General features: G+C 31.4%; 1 protein-coding gene and 1 long non-coding RNA gene across 2 annotated transcripts in view; one reads left to right on the top strand and one right to left on the bottom strand.

The window, feature by feature from the left end:
- LOC121132411 (FMRFamide receptor-like) overlaps positions 1 to 8,722 on the top strand; it is a 32,460-nt gene extending 23,738 nt beyond the window's left edge. The window contains exon 4 of the mRNA XM_040727804.2: positions 7,358 to 8,722. Coding sequence (XP_040583738.1) covers positions 7,358 to 7,975 — 618 coding nt within the window. The 3' untranslated portion in view covers positions 7,976 to 8,722. The remainder of the gene's footprint in view (positions 1 to 7,357) is intronic.
- The window catches only part of LOC121132412 (uncharacterized), a 49,908-nt gene that overhangs the window by 1,598 nt on the left and 26,797 nt on the right, over positions 1 to 21,513 (bottom strand). The window contains exon 3 of the long non-coding RNA XR_005869324.2: positions 960 to 1,582. This is a non-coding gene — a long non-coding RNA (uncharacterized lncRNA). The remainder of the gene's footprint in view (positions 1 to 959; positions 1,583 to 21,513) is intronic.

The raw sequence follows: 21,513 nt of genomic DNA on the forward strand, positions 1-21,513 counted from the left end.
CTAATTCTCATATTTGTTGAATAAGAACTATAGTACCCCATAAAAAATTAGGGAAAACTTTTTAAATTTCCCTATCATTTTTTTTTTTTCATTTACAATCAAATTTACTTTATACCAACTATATTAATAAATAAATAAAGTGTTTCCATATGACGTCATAATTCAGAAAGTCGGCTCTCTTGAAGGCATAACTTTTTTTTTCCAAAAAAAAATAATTTTCTGTCGATAGCTATTGATTTTTGAAATTTTTCTACAAAAATTTAACAATTATATTTTATACTTTAAGGAAATTGGATTTTTTTAAAATTAATTTCACTTTCTTAGAAAATAAAATGCAGGGCTCTTTCTTTTTTTTTTTTAAATGACATTTTTTGTAAACATTTTTGTTTACAGTCTTTTATAACAAATGGTATTCATATTTCATTCTAATTAATCGTCAGAAAAATTGACTATTTCGCATCGTATACAAATTTATGGGGATGTATTCTTTAACTTTCTCATAGCCCTGGCGAGTTTTAGAAAGAAAATGTAATATTTTTCTCCGTAAGTTTTATTCTACAAAACTTATTTTTCCAAAAATTCCTTTTACTTGTCAAATATGAACTTTTTAAGGCTCTATAATTTGAAGAAAGTAGAAAAGATTTGTATTTTTGTTTAATTTAATTACATCCTGGATGCAGTGATGTAATGTACTCTGTAAAAATAGAAAAATGATCTACAGGAGAGTTTGGTTTAACAATGAACGACACCTGAAGTGAATGATTGTTTTGTACTTTAAAAAAAATAGAAAATCTAAATACTAAACTAAGAGTAAAAAGTTATAGTTCATTGTTCAACCATACTTTTGTGGAGAACATCATTTTATTTTCACGGAGCTAATTATATCAGTGCATCCCAAAATGTCAGCGAATGGAACAAAACTCTATTATTTTGTGTTCCAAAATTAAACGAGTTAGTACCTGTTTGCTGTCTGGCGCTGAACCTGGCACAGGCCTTGATGAAAAACTCCTTATTTATGTGGGCAACTGACTCGAGAATAGATGACCAAGGAGTCAACAGTATTGTTTGCGCATTTATTAGATGGCCCCACATAGTAGTGCAAAGTATTCAGATCCTGGCAGTTAGGAAGGCACATTTCCTTTGACCTTTAGCTTCAGGAAGTCTGGAGCTCTATCAAAGCTATCGTGAGTCTTCTTTGCAGGTGGTATTCTCGACCCATCAGCCTCCTTGAAAGCCTTGGCAAAATCCTAAACAGTTGATTTGGGCACCTTTGTAAACTTAATAATGTCCTTGGACGTGCGTCCAGGACAGAGGCACACAATAATCGCCCACAGCGTCCGTATTCGGAGGACATAGCCAAAGTTGTTGTTTTTTTATACAGTTTTATCAGCCAAATCTGATGAGTATATTTTCATGAATATAGATTTCAGGGTTGACAAGATATGGAGGTCTTAACTTGTTCTGATTTTAAAATCCCCACCATGTATACGTATTAGTAATAAACGTATACTCTTATATATAATTCGTTTTCATGTGACATCAACATTTTGGTATACCAAACAACCTTTTTCCATTAATATACCTAAAGGAAAATAGTATAATATATAAGGAAAATTAAAGAAACTATGGCATATAAAAACGATACTAACAAATAAAAGGACTTAAACCTTAGTGTCAATCAAAATATATGCCTTCAATACTTAGTTTTATTATATATCTGACTTTAAAATTTATTAAAATAGGTTATTACATCGTTATACAATCTTATATCCCTATGGTAGAACGAAAATAATATTACAATGGAATAAATACGATATTTTTCTCGAATAATCTTACTTTTCTCGTCCCTAATCAATCAGAAAAAATTATACAAATTTAGACATCTCATAAAGATTTATTATTATTTAATTACAATATTACTCTTTATTATTGGCATATAGGATTACTCAATGCAGGTGTTAAGTCATTTTTTATTATTATTATTATACTTAGAAAGAGTTGCATAAAAAACAAATAACTAATGTTTAACTTATTTGTATTTATATCTATACCGAGATAAAAAATTACATAATGATATTAAATCAAGTAAAAAAATGTATATAGTTACTGTATAGGGGAAGACTGTCCCTTAAAATTCTTACTTTTTGAGGGATAACACATAATTTTTCTGGGGGGGGGGGACTTTGCCCCAAAAGTAGTTAAGACTGTTGCATAATTATTTATATAAAGAGGTATATTTTATATGACGAGTGTTCCATTAAAATCTGCCCAATTTAAATTTTAAACTTCAACAAGATTTAATGTATTAATTAACGATAGATTTCCAATAAAACTAATACTATAAATAGATGTGTATCTAAGTTCTCTTAATCATGAATGTAGCCGTCCGTAGCGGCAATTATGGCTTCCAGGCGGTACAAGGTCTTACACCTGCTACAAATGTAGACCTCTGTCATGGCGTTCCAGTTCTGGCTCACAATAGCTTAGAGGGCTCTGGCGTTTGGATGAAGGAAACTGCAGGTCTTTCCCTCGACATACATCCAAAAGGTGTTGTTAAAAGGGTTAGCTTCAGAGATGTATGGTGGCCAAAAATGTCAAAAAGAGTCTCGGAACTGAGGAGATGGGTTTCTTTCATTGCTGGTGTCAGATGTGGCCTATCCACCACAACAAAGCTCGTTCCATCCACTTTTTTGGTGGTTCTCTGGACCGAGATCTCTTGCATGGTCCTTATAGACTTAAGGTTATTGGTCTAGCCTGTTTTCTTAAGCTTCTCCAGGTCCAGTTAGGCATTTTTAATAGAGCTTTTCTTTCTTTCCAACGTTTCTGACTTACTGATAGCGTAGACGATGGTTCTGGAGACGCCTAACTGCTTGGAGTGCACGAAATAAATTCGTCGATGACGTTCAAGTGTCATTCCCTCAACTTCTCCGTAAGCTAGAGAGCACAAATTTGTTTACTTTTGTAATTCATTGTTTTTGCTTTAATATATCGAAATGTGAATTAATTTCAATCACTCAAACTTGATTAATTATTGAAGCAGTAAGTGACCAAATTTCAATGGACCACCATGTATATATGATAAAAGATTTTGATGAACTTAAGAAACTTTTTTTTTAAGGGGGCTTGAGGGGCTAGCAACACCACTGGTACTGTGAATGACAGACATAACAAAACTCTCTTTCAAATTTCATTTAAAAATACAAATTAATATATTCCTATGAGCAAAAAGTCAATGAAGCGATGAAAAAGTATAACAAATTATAAAATCTTATTTCGCTGTTTTTTAAATATGTCTAACAATTTTTTTAATAGATATATATTTTAGATTAAGCTACAATTATTACAAAATATTTTTCTAATTTTTATAAAACTTGCTATTTATTACCCAAAAATGGATGAAATTTTCAATAAAGTAAATATTTACGTATTTTGTTGTTTATGCGCAATATTTTCGTACTATTTTAGGAGGTAATTTCAAATTTTAAATTAAAAATAGATATCCAATAAAAAAATTTGATACACATTAAAAAGCCTAACAATGTGATATTCATCATTTTTTCTCACTTTTTCCTAGATTTGATGGGTTTTTTTTCTGTAGATAAATATAAAATATATCTTGTAATTAAATTGTACAAATGTGTTTGTTAAGACCTTATAAAGTTCCCAAAACAGGTTAATCTTGTTTATACAAAGTTGTGCATCACCCTGAACCTAATACTTAAATAAATAAAGATTATATTTGATAAACAGAACAACATTGTCAAACAATGCGTAGGTTAAATATTGTGTATATATAGGTACAAGCTCTGATGTACATATTAGTAAAAGTAAGCATCTAATTTTATAAATTGATTAATACTTCCTTAAGTGGATACATATACTTTTTCACATTTATGAGGATTTTTTTTTCATTTAATTTAGTATCATTGAAAAGACCTTGTTTTGCTCAAAAGCATTCAGCATACAAAGGAAAAGGAAAAATAAGTGAGGTTATCCTAAAAGATTTATGCTCAACTTGGATATTAAGGAGCCCTTTAAAATAACAATAATTAATAGAGAAATAACATTGCAAAAAGCTACAGCAAAGTATACACATATTTAGTATGGTTCTAATTTGTAGAGAAGTGAAAATACGAGCATTTTTAAGCGTTTGGGAATACATTTGTACAATTTCTAAGGATTCAAATAATATGACAATAGTGTATGGTAAAAAATACAAATATAAATGAGGTCACTCATACAATTAAAAAAATGTATAGGAGGAGAACCACTTAGTTACATGACGTTTCATCAAATCAGCTGCAAGCAGCTTTGAGAGGAAGGAAATAGACCCAAACCACTCACGCATCTATCATTGATATAAGCAGGAATGGCTACAATGTCGATCCTCAATTCTAATCCAAGTCCAACAAATCACTTATAACTCCGTAATTAATCTTCAGCGTTAATTTTCCTCTTTCACGCACTAGTGATTATTTTATACTTATTGTTATCCCTTCAAGAATAAAAAAATAGTTTTATTATCGAATATTATGTTTGCATCGAGAGAAGTGTTATTTTTCTTTATGATAAATGGGTCTAATATATGAGATATGAATGGCTTCCACTCTATTATTTTGGGCAAAAATTCAAATTTGGTAATATTTTTAGGAATCTACTTTTGTTGAATTTAATCTTCTTCTTTTGTTGAATTTAATCTTCTTCTTTTGTTGAATTTAATCTTCTTCTTTTGTTCATTATTTTTAAATATAATATTATTTGGCATGAAACTGATGAAGCCAGTATAAAATATATATACATGAAAAAAACTAGATAAAAAATACAATTTTTGTTTTCAATATCTTTTACAATCTCAATATTTCCAAAAAATTTGAATTCTTATAAAAATAGTTTTTTTTTAATATTTGACGTTCAAAATGGCAATTATGATATCAATTTTCAATGTTCTTCTCTATGACTTTCAATCCTCAAAATTGTCCCCGACTTAATTTACGGAAAACAAATGAATTTTATAACTGATACAATGGGTTAGGATACAAGATACTTCATTTTCAGTTTGGAAGGATTTTATATCTAAAGATAGGATAGATCAACATTTTCTCGGATTTGTGTCAGTTCTGATATTTGGACATAAATATCAGTATAAATTTCTGGTACCCTTACATTCAAACCCAGATCAGAAACTAAATTTAAACTGATCTTGTCTCTATTTTATGAACATTTTACCCGAGGTTCTGAACTTAATACTATAGATTCCGGAGAATAGTTATATTTTTATAGCTAAATAAGAATTAATTCAAATCCAACCAATCAATATTAATAACACAAATTAGAGCTTATGAACAAGTAACATTCACAGCTGACAATCAAAGACAGTGTAAATTTTTGTGAGATATTCCCGTGAAAAATAACGACAGGCACCGCATTACCTCGCTGACATAAAATTATACATTGTATTTTGTTTTTATCTGTTGATGTTTCAGTTTCTTTTCTTCTAATCAATGTTCTGAACGTTGATTTGTTGAATTAGAATTATTTCAATTTTAAGCTATTAACAACTCTCAACAACTATTGAATATTAACTCAATTTTTGAGAGGAATGAGTTAATTGGCAAGTGATTTTGAGCTTATTTTATGTTTCTTTTAAAAAAAAAAAAAGGAAAAAAAAAGGCTAAGTGATACAAACAAGTCGGATCTAACTCTTTATATAGATGTCGCTCCTAGCACTAGTCAAGATAAATAGAAATACTACGTTCAATATAGATAATATCTTTTTTAACAAGGATTTATCATTACTATAAGCTAAACGAACCAAAAAATCCTTCATATATTTTTGAAGGCCCGTAAAAAGTTCCAATTCCAAAATCCGGGTTGGGTCTCAGATCTTTTAAGATAATAAAATTTTACTTATGTAGTACCATGGTACTTCAGATCCGGATCGACAGCCAGTCCTATCTCTAGTGATACCTAGATAAAGATAAAAACTAACCAAAATCATTAGAGGAGGTTGGAAAAAATGAGGTATTTGTTATAAACGAGAATTGATGGATGATAGTTGAACATTCATCACATCATCTATTTTACATTAGCTTAAAATATAATTCATAAATAATTTTAATTATAAATTAATTTTTCATTACATGTCTTATTTACTCATTAATCGTCACATGTATCAATTCCTTTATCAAGTTTCATCATTATCATAAATGATTTAAAAAAATAAACTTTTTTCAATAGTTGGAACAAAGTAGCTAATTACCAATAATTTTTGGGCCTTTTTTCTTCCTCTTTTTTTAAGGAATGATTCAAAGGTATTTTTATTTACTTGGAGGTGATGAAATTGATTAACAAATTTATGCATCAAAATTCGCTTACTTTAGGGCTTTCATAGTTCCTCATACAGAACTCCAGTTGACTAGAGGCTGTTTTTTATATATATGTATAATATATTCACTAAGCCATGCAATGGCTTGAAAAGGGTTATGAGTACTCCACTCCGTAAAAAAATAAATAAATAAAACATATTTTGAATAGAAAATTTACGTGTTTCTTTTTTTTTAAGCCTGAGACTTTTCCCCCTATGTCCTATTCAGGATATCGATTTTGGGGAAAAAAATCATATTGGTGAAATGGGATAAGAAATGTGGAAGTATAATTATAATCATTGAACTTTTGATCCCCTTTTAGACAACAAATTAAACATCAAGGATGATCAAAATTATTTTATTTGAGAATTAGAAATTATGTATTGATCCAATATTGAACGCAGAAAATTCTACTCCAATAAGTAATTAATACTAAAGCCAAATCTAATTAGATACAAGTAGATATCGCACACAAACACCAATAATCTATATAATAACCAGATTTGATATATTTTTCCGCTTCTTCTATTGGGGATATTCTTTTGATCAATCATTTAATCAATTCTATGGATTCAGCTAATTTAAAAAAAAAAATAATAATAATATACAATAGTTCAAACTACAGCAAAAAAATATAAAATACAATTTCGTCTAATGACAGTATTAATCAGTTGGGTAAATCAAATAATAATCATACATATCAGTTGCTTACGATTTTTTTATATAGCCTGTGATATCAATAATCACGCCTTATATGTATCATATTAATTGGACACTCACATCTTGTCAAATTTAGTGTAATATAAAGATTATATCTAGAATAAAAAGATCTTAACTTGCGTCAATTAATTGATATATCTTTAATGTAAGACTGTCAATCTTAGTTATCACTTAATAATTAAAATAGAATATCATAAATGAATTAACTCACAATTAGAAAATCATTTATTATTGTACTAGTACTTAACGTTTTTTTTCTTCTTCATTTCCAGGTTCGGTTAGCAAATATAGAACGACGTGCTCTTTCGAATCAACAAAAAAGGGATTTTGGACTCGCCACCATGCTAATGATAATAGTCATTGTTTTCTTCTTATGCAACATCCTTGCCTTGATCGTAAATATTTTGGAAGTCCTTGGTATTGAAATTTCAGAGCTAACACACGCCTCAAATCTAATGGTCACATTCAACTCATCTGTAAACTTTTTTATTTATTCAATATTTGGAGATAAATTCCAACGTGTTCTCCGCTCCACTGTCCAAAAAAAAATTGAGATATTGCGTAACAAATTATTTCAAACGAATCCACAAATCGTGGAGCTTGGAAGCTGGTGCGACACAAGAAACAGAAACCGGATATTAATAGATGCCCCTTCTATTTATGTATCAGAGTGTAGGCTAGATCCTCAGGGGCACTCTCCAACATATTCACACAGTCATAGGCTTAGTATATCACAAATCCGAAGCTTAGAAAGTGGGAAAATCATTCTGAATCAAAACAGAAAAATGTCGACACCGTGCTTGTTCGATGAGAATGTATACTATGGAAACTCAATGCATTTATTGGTCGAATTTCCAAATAAAAGACGAATGCTTCCAGCGTATCGATAAGCGACAAATAATATACTTTCTATTAATTTACTTATATACAATTAATATTGATGTTTTCTTCAAATATATTTCTTCTTTTCAATTGGTTGCATATGCACTAGTGTTGCGAATTTATAATGATTTTTGCCAAATAGTTTTGAACAGATGTTTCGTTCAAGACCGTGGGTGATTTTTTCCCATACCCAGCTCTATAATTTTACACATAACAAACACTATAAACTTCATAGGACGTCATAACAAATCATTTATAAAATTGTTCTATATCTTAATTATAAATGACACCGGGTTTTTTTGTGTGAACCCAATCTACAGCGAATTTTTCCATGAGACCGCTCCCGGCCAAAGTTCTTTAAGTACCAACTTAATTTAAAAATATATATATAAGATTTCCAACCATAACCCCACACTAGTTATGCAACTATTTATTTATTAATTAGATAAGTAATTATATATTGTATTAAATGTTTCATCACTATATGTGAATGACTAGGCGTAGGGGAGTTTGAATATTGCTTCAAATATAATGAATATTAATTGTTCCTCTAAATTGTCTCCTACGTATATGTGTCTTTGTGTCCCACAAAAAATACTATTTGTCTAGAATTTGGTTATGAGTCCACGAAAAAGAAAAAAAAATTATTGCACAATCAAAAAATAATTCCTTTTCGTATTATTTGTTAACACTATTCTGTATTTATATATATGTATATGTGTTTTTGTATGTCTGTAATAAAAACAATTATATTATTTTTGAATTATTCATTTCATAATATTTTATATATAGGGCCATAGAGGCCATTTTTTTTTGTTTGTCATAGTCAAAGCTTAGAACAAATAAGTATCAATTATTATTAAAAAATCGACAATAGTTAGAACAATCAACCACTTATTTCTAAATTACATTTTAATTTATCTTCTATCAGTAGTAATCTTTCCTCCGAAAAGAAACACAAAAACTGAGCCCAGAATGAGTTAGTAATTGGCCGATTCTTCCCAACTATATAATTACCAGGTGGTCCATTGAAATTTGAAGACTTATTAATTCAATAATTAATTGAGGTTGAGTGATTGAAATTAATTCATATTTCGATACATTATAGAATAAATAGTTAGATACAAATAAAACAAACCTTAACTCTCTAGCTTACGTAAAAATCGAGAAAGTGACATTTGAACGTGATCTTCTATTCGTGCACTCTAAGCAGTTAGGCGTTTCTAGGAACACCGTCTACGCCGTCAGCAAGTCCGAAACGTTAGAGAGGAAGAAGGACTCTATCAAAAAGGTCAAATAGGACTCGGAGGAGCTAAAGAAAACAGGTCAATTCCCTTCAGTCCATGAGGGCCCATGCAAAAGCTCTCGGTGTTTCACACAGAGAGCTACCAAAAAAAGTGTGAAGAAAGATCCTAGTGAGTGTGGAGAGGCCACTTTTGATGCCAGCAATGAAAGAACCCCATCTCCTCTATAGCAAGACTCTATTGAGTGAGTTTTGAATTAGTCTTGTGAGTTCTTTGAAACTCTTTTTTGATACTTTTGGCCCTCCTACTGCCCTTTTGACAACCTTTTAGACAACACCTTTTGGGAGCATATCGAGGGGTAGGCCAGCAGTGCCCTTGAGGCCCTCATAGCCACTACCAGCTAGCAATAGTTTTCCATGACAGAGGACTACATCAAAAGCGGGTGCAAGGCCTTTGCTGCCACCTGGAAGCCATTATTGTTACTAAGGGCGGCTACATTAATGATTAAGAGAGCTCAGACAAACAACTATTTATCGTATTAATTTTGTTGAAATTCTATTTTTATTTAATAAATTATATCTTGTTGAATTTTCAAATTCAAAGTGTTCAGATTTTAATAGATCACTCCGAATTATACAATAATTGGTGGGAATTGTTCAACCAATCAATGAGGGAAAAAGAAGCAGAAATATCGATATCTGACAACAAAGTACAGTATACATTTTTGTGTTTGTAAGGTAAGGCAGTAAAAGAGATGAGCAAAGCGTAGAGAGCGTAGAAAAAATCCTTTGGAAAGGTACAGAAGCTCTAAAACAGGGGGGATAATTTTATGAGTCGAGTAAATAATGTTCTCGCAAGAGTATCATAGACGACAGTTCATTGATATACTTCACTCCCAAGTAACCCCAAAAAAATATCGTCCATTGTTGGTGTATGCATTCGAGCTATATTTCAAATTTACTGGACGATTTGGAATAAAATATCCGGGTAACTTAATCAACCGGTTCCAAGGTACATGTCATAAAAAGGAAGCCAGTTGAGAAAAGACAATCTGGGTACAGCTGAAAATTTTCCTTTTACGTCAATGTACAAAATGGTAATAGTTTTAAGGTGTCCTGAACCATTGAGGCACCAACAAAGTTTCAAGGACTCCAGAGCTACGTAAATATCACAAATACTATTAACCTTGAAAAAAGGATTCGATAAGTCCAGTCCAATTTATACTTTTTTGTAGCATTTACTTCAATCTTGAAAAAAAAGTCCGATAAAAGATTTTCATTATTGATCAGCATTACAACTCTAAAATGATCCATGGCTTTCAAAATCAAGAAAAAACGCTTCAGGGGTGCCTGCTCAAAAAATTCAGCTAAAACAATGGTATTTTAGTAATAGCGTCTGATGGAGAAGTTATGTCCCAATATTTCTTTAAGTCGTGAGCTAAAATTGGGGCGAGGGAGTTCTTGGTCATGTTGTTTTAACCTGGATTTGGGCCAATTACCCAAATATGGAACTATGCATGACAGCAAGACGGTTCTTCTAATCTAACAATTTTTAAAGCAAAGGAATTTTACTGCCACCAAATTTATCTAATAAGTCTAAGTGGCCTCCCTCAAGCCCAGTCCTTAACTGCTTTAACTACGTAAATAATGACGTAGTCAAAAGTAGGGCACAAAACTACCAAACATCCAAATTTGTAAACCCTAAAATCAGCCATTAATGATGCTTGGTCCATCTTTTCAAAAATCAAAATTATTTGGGCATGCTAAAGTTTCCAACCTCATATCGAGGCTGTTTTACAGACCAATGTCAATTATATAGAACGAATAAACCATAATACTCTTATTTGATTCTGTAATTTTTTATTCCAAATAAATAACAAACTTTAAAAAAAGTTAAATTATGCCTTTTTTTCACCCACTCCATAGGTAAATTATTAGTCCTTTTTTTTCTTCTTTTTTTTTGGAGAATAATGTTTTTTTCATTAATTATATTCATTCATTAAAAATATTTTTATGTGTAAACACAACACAATAGTATATGTTTTAAATAAAGTTTGAGTCCTTTTTCTGTAGTGATAGGTAGTACTCAGACCAGTGGTGCATAAAATATGTTCTGCCGGTATGTAAAAATAAAAGTAATTGTAAATGATATTGGTAATCCTAACAATTGTAAGAGTTTTTGTGAGGATAGCAGCTTAGCTGTCATGGCTTTATATTAGATCAGTGGTGCATAATAACCACAAATCCCATTCCTTATATAGACTGGCCATATAGTCAGAATTCATTTGTCTTAATGATAGTTTGACATGGACAATCGTCTTTGTGCCATACATACTTCCCTTTCGGGAATTGGTCCGAGTTCAAACAACCTACTCAAGGTTGTACTCCTTGGTTCCAATTTTAGCTCCGAGCTTAATTAAATATGAAGCATAACTTTTCCATCATACGTTATTACTCCAAGGATCATTATTCCTGGGACTTTTTTTCTTAATTTTGAAAGCCATCGGTCATTTTGGCGGATGAAATGCGGCCATATAGGCTTGAATTACTCCACATTCGATCCTCAATTCTACTTCAAGTCCAACAATTTATAACTCTCGAGCAAACCAACATTGTAACTCTCCTTTATGAGCACCCACACTAGTAATTACTTCATGTTCCCTTCTCAATAATTAAATAATAAGGAAGGGGAGAACAAATTTGGTGCTTCAACATAAAAAAAAAATCAAGAAAAGGAAAAAGTCCAAATTAATTTTTTACATCATATATACATACACATAACCCAATATTTCATAGACATATTTGAGTCAGTTATAGGGTTTGTATTCAAATTTGCAGGATGATTTAAAATACCCTACTATAATATAGAGCCATAATTTGATTTAAGACTTATATTGGCCCCAATTTTGTCTTTCAATAAAACCTATCAATTTCTCATTTCTTTATTATCAATTTAATCTACTTTAAGTACAATTTGCAGCATACACAAGGAGTTAATAAAAATAATTTGTTGATAGAAATTGGTGATAATTTATCAATAAATATATATGTAATCCACACTCAATTTGTTTGTTGCCATTCCGTGAGGACATTAGTTTTTATATTTATCACAAAACTGTATTCATCCATGTTTTGGTTTTTTTACTGTTCAAAAACGAACGAATGAGCGAAAAAAAAGTGAACGACTGAACAACGAACGGAAAAAAGAACGAATGAACAACGAACTTAAGTTTTTGAGACAATAAACAAAAGAACGGAAAAGGGGTGAACGGATTGTGATGACTACCATGAGCTTCTTATATAAAGATACATTTATTTACTGTAGAAACGGCGGAAAACTTCTAATATGTTTCGCGGCCCTTGGACTCTTTGTTATGATTTGATCAAAATTCAATGAGACTTATTGATCATCACAGAGGAGTACGATGATACAAGTTTACGAGGATTTGAAGCCTTCTGAAATAGATAATAAATTTGAATAAGGTCTGAAAAATCCAACCTACTGAGCAATTTCTTCAATAAAAACATCAAATTGACACTTCATTGACAATGCTTATAAAAAGATAATTAAGCAGGATTAGACAATATTCACCCTTTTTCCGTTCATTTTCTTTCAAAATCGATTTACTTTTTATTCGTATCTATCTACAATAAAAGTTATTTGATTAGGTCGGTAGTATGCAATTTTTAGCAAGAGTGGTTCCTTAAATTATTATTTTTTTAAACACAACATAATTGAGTTTATAAATTAATGAAATAGTACTCAGAAAAAAAAAATAAAGCTATCCCGAATAAATCTGCATCATCATGAGTTAATATATATCAGTATTGAAATAATTTTTTATACATGTACGTTAATTAATTATTTATTTCTAGTTTAAAAGTTGTATGCTCAACTTTTCCTTTTTATTCCCCCTCCTATTTTTTCCACTCCTATTTTTCATATGCATTTTTCCCTTCTCATTTTTTTCTAAAATTCATGAGTCAGTTGAATCATTAAATATTCAATCTATAATTTAAAAATGTATCTTTTGTTCAATTTTGTAATTATCCCATTTTTTATGGTGGTGTAGTATCAAATAGTCATCATTATCATCATAACTTTTTCTGATTTCAATGCCAATTTGATGTCGAAATGCCTCGTAAAAGAAAAATCGAGGCAATCGAAGAAAGATATTTCTAACTTGATCATCCATCTCAAGAGATGTTCAAATTCGTATTCCTAATTCCACGAGGGATGACGGAAGGATAATTCATCCAAGGAAAACTACTAGATTTCATAAGGGAGTAGAGTGGAATCCTTCTTTTGGAATGAGTTACCAGGATCGAAACAATAAAGAGATCCATTCCCGATGAGTAGAGAAGTTCAAAATGGGATCACGTAAAAAATACAAATGGAACAAAACTCTTTGGAGATGCATATTTTTCAAATATATCTTTTTTTTAAATTATACATTGAATATAAGCTGAAATATATCGAGTTCAGAACGAGGTACATAATCAATAAAAACACTTTTAAATAAGTTCTATAAATCTTACTTTTAATTTGAGGATTGTTTTAAGGATAAAAAATGAGTCTGAACGATAATATTCCTGAATTACTATCATCCCACATATTTCAGAATTCAGCTGATTGAAAGAAAACCGAGATCAGTTTTGGATTCTGCGCTCAAAGATTCAAATTCCTTTTTTGCCATGAATTCATTTGTATAAAATGAGTGTTCCCTTGTTTTATTCATCTGTCTTTAATTCCATAATTGAATTAATCACTTTAAGTGCCTTGTTATCACGGAGAAATATAATTATTCAGGTTTAAAGTTTCTGATAACATGGTTGAAATACACATTTTGCTCCGTGACTTAAAAAATAAAGGAGATGCATTAATATACTATTAAGGAAGAAAATTAGTTTTGCATATCCCCTAGGAACCTACATTTTTTTTTTTAAATAGAAATTTATTCCGCTAATAAAGTTGCACAGTTATAACTTTAATTATTTATAGAGCTCATTAGTGCTCTAATTTGTTAAACTCAAATGGTTTATAACTTGTGCAGCGAAGATACCCTTTTACTATTAAATAGAGAATAGACAATAGTCCAAAACACAAAGGTATAAGAACATAAGGCGAAACATCGACCACGTGATCAACTTTTGACCAAGTTTAGCTAGCTACGAGAATAATTTTTGTCCCCTAGGGGCACTGAGGGATAACTAACAACAAAACTTGCATGAACACATCTTTTTCTTTTAATAAAACAAGATTAACTCTACAAAGGAAATAAAATATTGCATTCGTCACGATGGAAGGGATAAGTAACATCCTCTGGTTTAGTAATGTACTTACGCATATTGATACAATTCCAGAAAATATGACTTGCTGTTATGCTATAACATAAAAAACAGATAATTTACACGGTAATTCTAACAATTTGAAGTATGTTTGGGCGAAGATGTCATGCCGTTCTATTACATTAGCAGATAGCTACTATGAGAGGAATAAAATTAGCACTCTGTATCTAGTAAGTACATAGGCAGGAATTACTCCATTTTCGATCCTCAATTCTACTCTAAGTTCAACTTGAAACTTACATTTGTTAACTCTCAAATAAACGTTTAGTGTTACTCTGTCATTCACGAGCACACTCACTTTATTTTTTGTTGATCATCTCATCCCTCGTCTAAACTACCCACTCACCTACGCAAGATGCAGGTTTACAGATATAAAGGGGTATGCCATCCTGATAAAGAGATCAGTAAGAGAGTGGTGTCCTACGATACTCCAAAAGAGTCTTACCATGCTCGGGTGGCCGATAGAGGGTTGGGCTAAAAGAGCTTCTCATCTCCAGCCTGACCCTAGCAAACGGTAGAGCTCGGGTGCTACAGGACAGCAAGGGAAAACCATCATAGAGGTCAGCAGATATAACAGACCTATGCTGGAGTTAAAGAAGGTCTAGATAGGGGGGGTTACCATGCTCCTCCAGTGATCAGACCTCCGAGTTGTACAGAATGGCACTTTATTCAAAAGTAGACACAAAGGGGCTAGAGTCAAGTCAACAAGGACATCAAAACTTATCTTTCTTGCTGACACGGCAAATGAATGTTTCAGACAAAGAGTTTGCCCCTGCTGTGCAAATAATGGCCAGGTCCGTCAGTACTAACGGAAAGCAGTCCAGATTCAGAACACTGGAAGTGGGCAATAAATGCAACATATGTCTGGAAAAAGTAAAAAACCTGGTTCATATCCTCCAGACATGTCCAAAATTAAAAAAAATGCGCGGACAGAAAGACACAATCTGATTCAAAGAATGATTGTGAGCTCCCTGAGCCAGAGGGGAATAAAAACCCAAGAAGGTAACGTTGTGCCGCATAAGGATCGTACTTGAAGCAACATATTATAATTTTTAAGAGTGACAAGGTTTACGTGGCGGATCCGACCATTGTATCTGATGCAAGTGAACTTGCGGATGGAGAAAAAGAGAAAAGATATAAGTACGGGACGAGTTTAAAAAATCAATAATTGCGCATCTTGAACTCGGAGACAAGTATGAAGTAAAGGATATAATTGTAATATCTGTAGTAGTAAATTGGAGAGGGTAATGTCTAAACAGGCCTATACTGACCTAAATAAGGCTCTGGGAATCCCTCCAATGTTCATTAAATGGATCCAACTAAAACTTATAACAACCTTGCATGCTCTATACAGAATGGATCGTAATATGATGCAGAGGCCAGGGTTTTAGAATAACTGATTTACGTAGATCTAGTTTCTCTCCATTCACAAGCGGGTAAAGAAGGGAGTTAGGTGAACAAGCAACTAATATTTCAAATTAAGTTGTGTTAAAGTTACAAAATATTTCTTACTTTTTTTTTTCTATTTTTTTTCTATATGTTCTGTTTTTAAAATGAATTTATGTATTCCTAAGCGGGGGGTTAATAATTTTAGCTCTCACCCTGAACACTACTGTAGTTGTGAACGGGGGAAGAGAAATAAAAGTAAATTTTACTACAGTTTTGAAAATAAAATTTTATAGCTAGGGGCGAGAGCCAATTATCTATACATATTTTAACACAAACTTGCCATACCCAAAAGTGGGCTTTTATTTTATTTTAGCCTCCTCATGACCGAATCAGTGTGAATTTGCACTACCAGTCATAGGAGCGCACCAGCTCAAATGTTTTTATTTTTTTTCGACTGGATAAGTAGTATTTAGTCGTTTAAGTGTTATATTCTTTTTCATCCAGTAGCCCGCTCCCCAATTCATAGCGCGGGTAAAGTGGTTAAGTTTAATTAATTCATTAAAAAAAATTGTTCGAAATTCTATATTTACTAACTCAATATCTTTAACCTCTAATTAAATATTGGGTGGCAATTGGTTTATGGAATTGCAATATGGACAAGTTTTTAAAAATTTTAAACAATGGAGAAATTATACGTTTGTAAACATTCTCCAAGGGTTTTAATTGGACAGCCATCAGACGCTTAATAACATGATGGACAAGTCGGGGCCAATGTCGTTTTAAACTATTATTTTCAATATTAAACTATTCTAAAAAATCATTTCTGATTATGCCTTTGATATATTTTACTTTAATGTACATCCATTGTTTTATTTTATTTTACATATATATATGTCTCAACTTTTTTAAATTTTCATGTATGAATGTAAATATTTGTACTAGATAGAATATACAAAGGGAAGCAGAGAGCAAATAACTATGGGGAACATGGTCCACAAGGGATACCTGTTTAGGGAACCAAAAACTGATTAATAAGTACCCGTCCCGAAAAGGACAAATAAATCCAAAACAGAAACCCCCCCTAGCAGGCGAGGGGTGGCCGATTCCCAACAGAACAGAGGGCCGTGTTTCTGCAAGTTTCAAGTCTCTGCCTTACTTATTTAAGTTACTTCCTTTAGAATAAAATAGTAATAAGAATGGCTTTAGATAATAAAAAACACTTTTCAGGTTGCAACTAGAGAAGTATTGTGCTCGTCGTAGTCATATTTTCTATAAATCTACATATATAACGTCCTTCAATAAGTACCGAGGCAAACTAAGTAAAACACAATATTTTAGCAAAATTCAACTTTATTCATCAACATAGTCTCCTTCAAACATGATACAATTGTTCCAACGGTCAATTTCTCGATACCTTTTTTATAGAACGATGGATTTCTTGCCTCAAAATAGGTCTCAGCTTCTGGGATAACTACTTCATCGGAGGGAAATCTCTTTTCGCGAAGGTTTCTTTTAAGGTTGTCAGACAACCACTAATCACTACGGACAAATCTTGACTAGATGGTGGGTGGGGAGACAATTCAAAGCGTTATTCATTAAATTTTGCCGTCGTACTCATCGACTTGTCGCACGGTGCATTGTCTTGAAGGAAAAACACTTTTTTCCTCGCCATATGAGGCCGGTTGACTACGATTTCTCTCTTCAAACGATTCAACAACGCTGTATAATATTCATTGCTTTGCCGTTTGGAAGATAATGGATAAATATCATTCCAAGCAAATTCCAAAAAACCGATACAACCTTACCAGCCAACTGCTGAGTTTTTTGTCGCTTCGATCGACTCTCACCGGTTTGTTTCCATTCAGCAATTGGCAATTAGACTCAGGAGTAAAACGATGGATCCATATTTTGTCTATTGTGACATATCGACGCAAGAACTCCGGTTTATTGCGGCGAAACAGCTCCAAACAATACTCCGAGTTTATAAGAATATAAGAATACTTGCAGTTTTTGGTCGACTGTGAGCAAACGCTGCACTCACTTTGAGAATACCTTTTTCCTACACAATTTTTCATGCAAAATAATTCACACCTACCATTTGATATCTTTATTTTGTCAGAATCTTGTGCACCTTCATTTTACGATCAAGCAAAACCATTTTGTGGACATTTTTGTATGGTTGCGGGAACTATTGCAGAATTGGGCCACCAGAGCGTTTAGCATCATCGTTGTTTGTACAGAAACATTTTTATAATTCTATAATTTTTGACAGTTATCTTTAGAAGGTTGGAACTAACTGAAGATGATATAATTTTTAAAAAAATACCTTAATCTATGGTTAAAGCCCCGGACTTTTCAGCTCATGGGTTATATATCGTGAAAATGTATCGGTTTACAAATAAAAAATATAAATATAAAATAAATAATTAAATATTTTTTCCAGTATTTAGGAGTCGATTGATTGCCACTAAAGTTCTAAAAAGTAACTTACTACTTTTCAACATTTAAATTGCAACTTTTTTTAAAAAGAAATAAGGAGACGAATAATTCCAGATAAAACATTTTTTAATTATACCGGGGTTGCATCACCAACTAAAAAAATTACATTATATTTGTGGTCAGCTTTTGATTTTTTTAAATTATTTTTTCCTTATCCGTTGATTGGTTGAATTAGAATTAGGTTTTGTTAAACTGTAAACAATTTTCAGCAATTTTGAACGATAATTTCATAGTCGGACAGAATTTGCAATAACTACCAAGTGAATTTGGATCCTTTTCCCTGTTTCTTTTTGGAAGAAACATTCCAGGTTACAATAAACGTAACGTATCTGCTCATAAATTATTCATTTTTGGTCACGCCAGGTTGGGAACTTTTCAATCTTTCATTTATTTATTTTTTTAATTTGACGCTGTCTTCGTCCTTTTAATCAATTAGGAAAAGAAAAAGGTTTGTTGCATGTGTTCTTCTTCTTCTTGTTCATTATTATTTAATTAGCGAAACGAGGACCCACGCGATCAATAGCTGAAAAATGTATTCGTGCACACAAACTTTTTTTCTTCGTTCGAGGAACTGTTAAGTTATTATTTGGAGAGATAATTAGGCGTCATCATGTTATTTTATATATTTTAATTTTTAGGTGATGCTCATTCCAAGTCCGGAAGATGGACTTAGCTTAAATTTTAAAGGACCTTTATAATATAGAGTTTTGTTAACCCAACAATTTGTTTATTCTAGTTCAAAGATTATGATGTTTATTCTGCATTTTGTTTTTTTACATATTTTACAGTGTAAAAATATTTTTTTTTATATTAAACCATGGAGTCCAAATTCTCACCTCTGACAATAATTGACTATTGTATCTTAAATTATACATTTATTATTATAATAATAATCAATAAATCATAAATGTATAATTGAAAAATCCGGCCTTTTCTTTTTGGTGGGAAATTCAAAAAAGGAAAAATCAAAGAATAAAATAATTTATTCATTCCCCACAACAGTTTTAGAATGTGAGCTAGGCTTGTTTCATCAATCACTCTCTTTACTATATTCCAGCCTACGTCAGTAGTAAGAAAAATGACAGAGTGAAGTCATATGAAAAGTAACATTTGCAAAAAAAGGGTTAAAACGCTGCACCATTGCATCTCCTCTGGTTAATGGTCGCGTTTCGTTACTTGGTTTAAATCTTTAAATATGCCTTAATTAATACCTTTGATGATATCAGCTGCCTGCTATATGACATTCGGAGGAGAATATAAATTATTGCTATAAAGAGGGGAACCTGTTTCATTCAAAATAGTATTAGTGTATAGAAAATTTGTAATTTTATCTAAATTCATATATATTAATTTTATTATGCATTTTTAAAACAATTCACATCAAAGATAGGCACTAATGCTTACTTCAGAGGGTGAAGTTAACACCACAATGACTTAATTAAAAAAAAAAGGTATAACAAAGAGCATACGCACACCCGTTTTTTATTTACAAACTTTTAAAGGTAATTTATTCATTAACAACTACTCAATTCCAATTACTGCAAAAGATAGAATGTATGTACAGAAAAAACTAAGTATAGCGATTAGAAAAGGAAATAATGTTGAGTGTTGTGCTCTTTATTCTTCTATCTTCATTATTTAATCGGTTGCTGTTGTGTTAATTTCTCCTTCAGAAGTATGAATTATTGCTAGGGGTATTCCGGTGCATCGAAATCGGAATTGGTAAGAATCGGACTTTTTGAACCATTGGAATCAATTATCCGGAATAGGCTCAATATTGCCGATGCCACCGATACCAATACATAATTATTTATATGGATAATATGACCTATTTGAGCTCACTTTTGGAGACAAAATGACGGTTGCAAATCAATAAAATAGCTACACTTATGACGTCGTTTAAACAAATTCATAAAAACAAAAGAGGGGAGTGAGTGGTAAAGTAAATAGAAAAATTATACAAATTTGCGGGTGTGTACAGAAAATTTACTTGAAAGTATCTATTTAGAAATAACCACATTTTTAGTGCCCCATACATTATTTGAATTGTATCATGAGTCGTTCAAAAAGTATGTAACGAAAGGAATTGGATTGAGCGGTTACTCTGAAACCATTAAATAACTTTTTCACTAAATATTTCTTTTTTGTATGTTTGTTAAAATAATATTGTTTATGTCAGAACTGAAGTCGAGTCAATATTTCTTAATCAAGTCCAAGTAATCAGTATTCATCCCTGTTCCGTTAAAAAAGACACGAGTCTGGATTAAAACACTGGTTTTTACATATTTCAATTCCTAGGGTAAGCATATAAAACTCAGTTAGGAACTGGAGACATTTCAAGACCATTTGATTTAATGTGGGCCGAACCAGTAAAATAATAGAAAATAGTCTTTTGTTATTGTTGCAGGTCATTTTTTTAAGCAATGAGGCAGTTTAAATTAGATCAAAGGCCGACAACCAACTCTCTAATATGAGCCATCCATAAATTAATTGATACCTAAGCACGGAGAGTAATTAATAATTTTTAAATTTAATTTTATTAACAACTAATTATGATTCATAAATTTATCTACTTTTTTTTTCTATTCGTAATTTATAAAAAGTTTAACATTAAATACATTAAACAATTTCGTTATTTGTTTATGAAATTGCTTTATACATAATAAGGAATCGAAATGAGCTGAAAATTTGGTATTGGTACATCCCTAATTAATGCTTATCTAGTAAAAATTGTTTTAAAAATGCATAATAAAATATATATGTTTTTAAACATAATTATGATATTTTCCTTGCACTGATACTATTTTAAATGTAAAAGGTTCTCCTGTCTATAGCAAGAATTCATTTTCTCCTCTCAAAATCATAGCCCTAGGTAATTTTGTCTTAAATTATTTTTGTCTCAGGACATTTTGCCTTATACCATTTCTCCTTAGGACATTGTGCCTCAAAGATATTTCGCCTTAAAATATAAATAAATGAGATTTATAGGTCATTTTAGTTATTTTTGGTTAAAATTGAAGTTCTTTTAGAAATATTTAATCAAAATAAATAATGTGTACTACTATG

The sequence above is a fragment of the Lepeophtheirus salmonis genome, chromosome 2, assembly GCF_016086655.4.
Source record: "Lepeophtheirus salmonis chromosome 2, UVic_Lsal_1.4, whole genome shotgun sequence".
NCBI classification, from domain to species: Eukaryota; Metazoa; Arthropoda; class Copepoda; order Siphonostomatoida; family Caligidae; genus Lepeophtheirus; species Lepeophtheirus salmonis.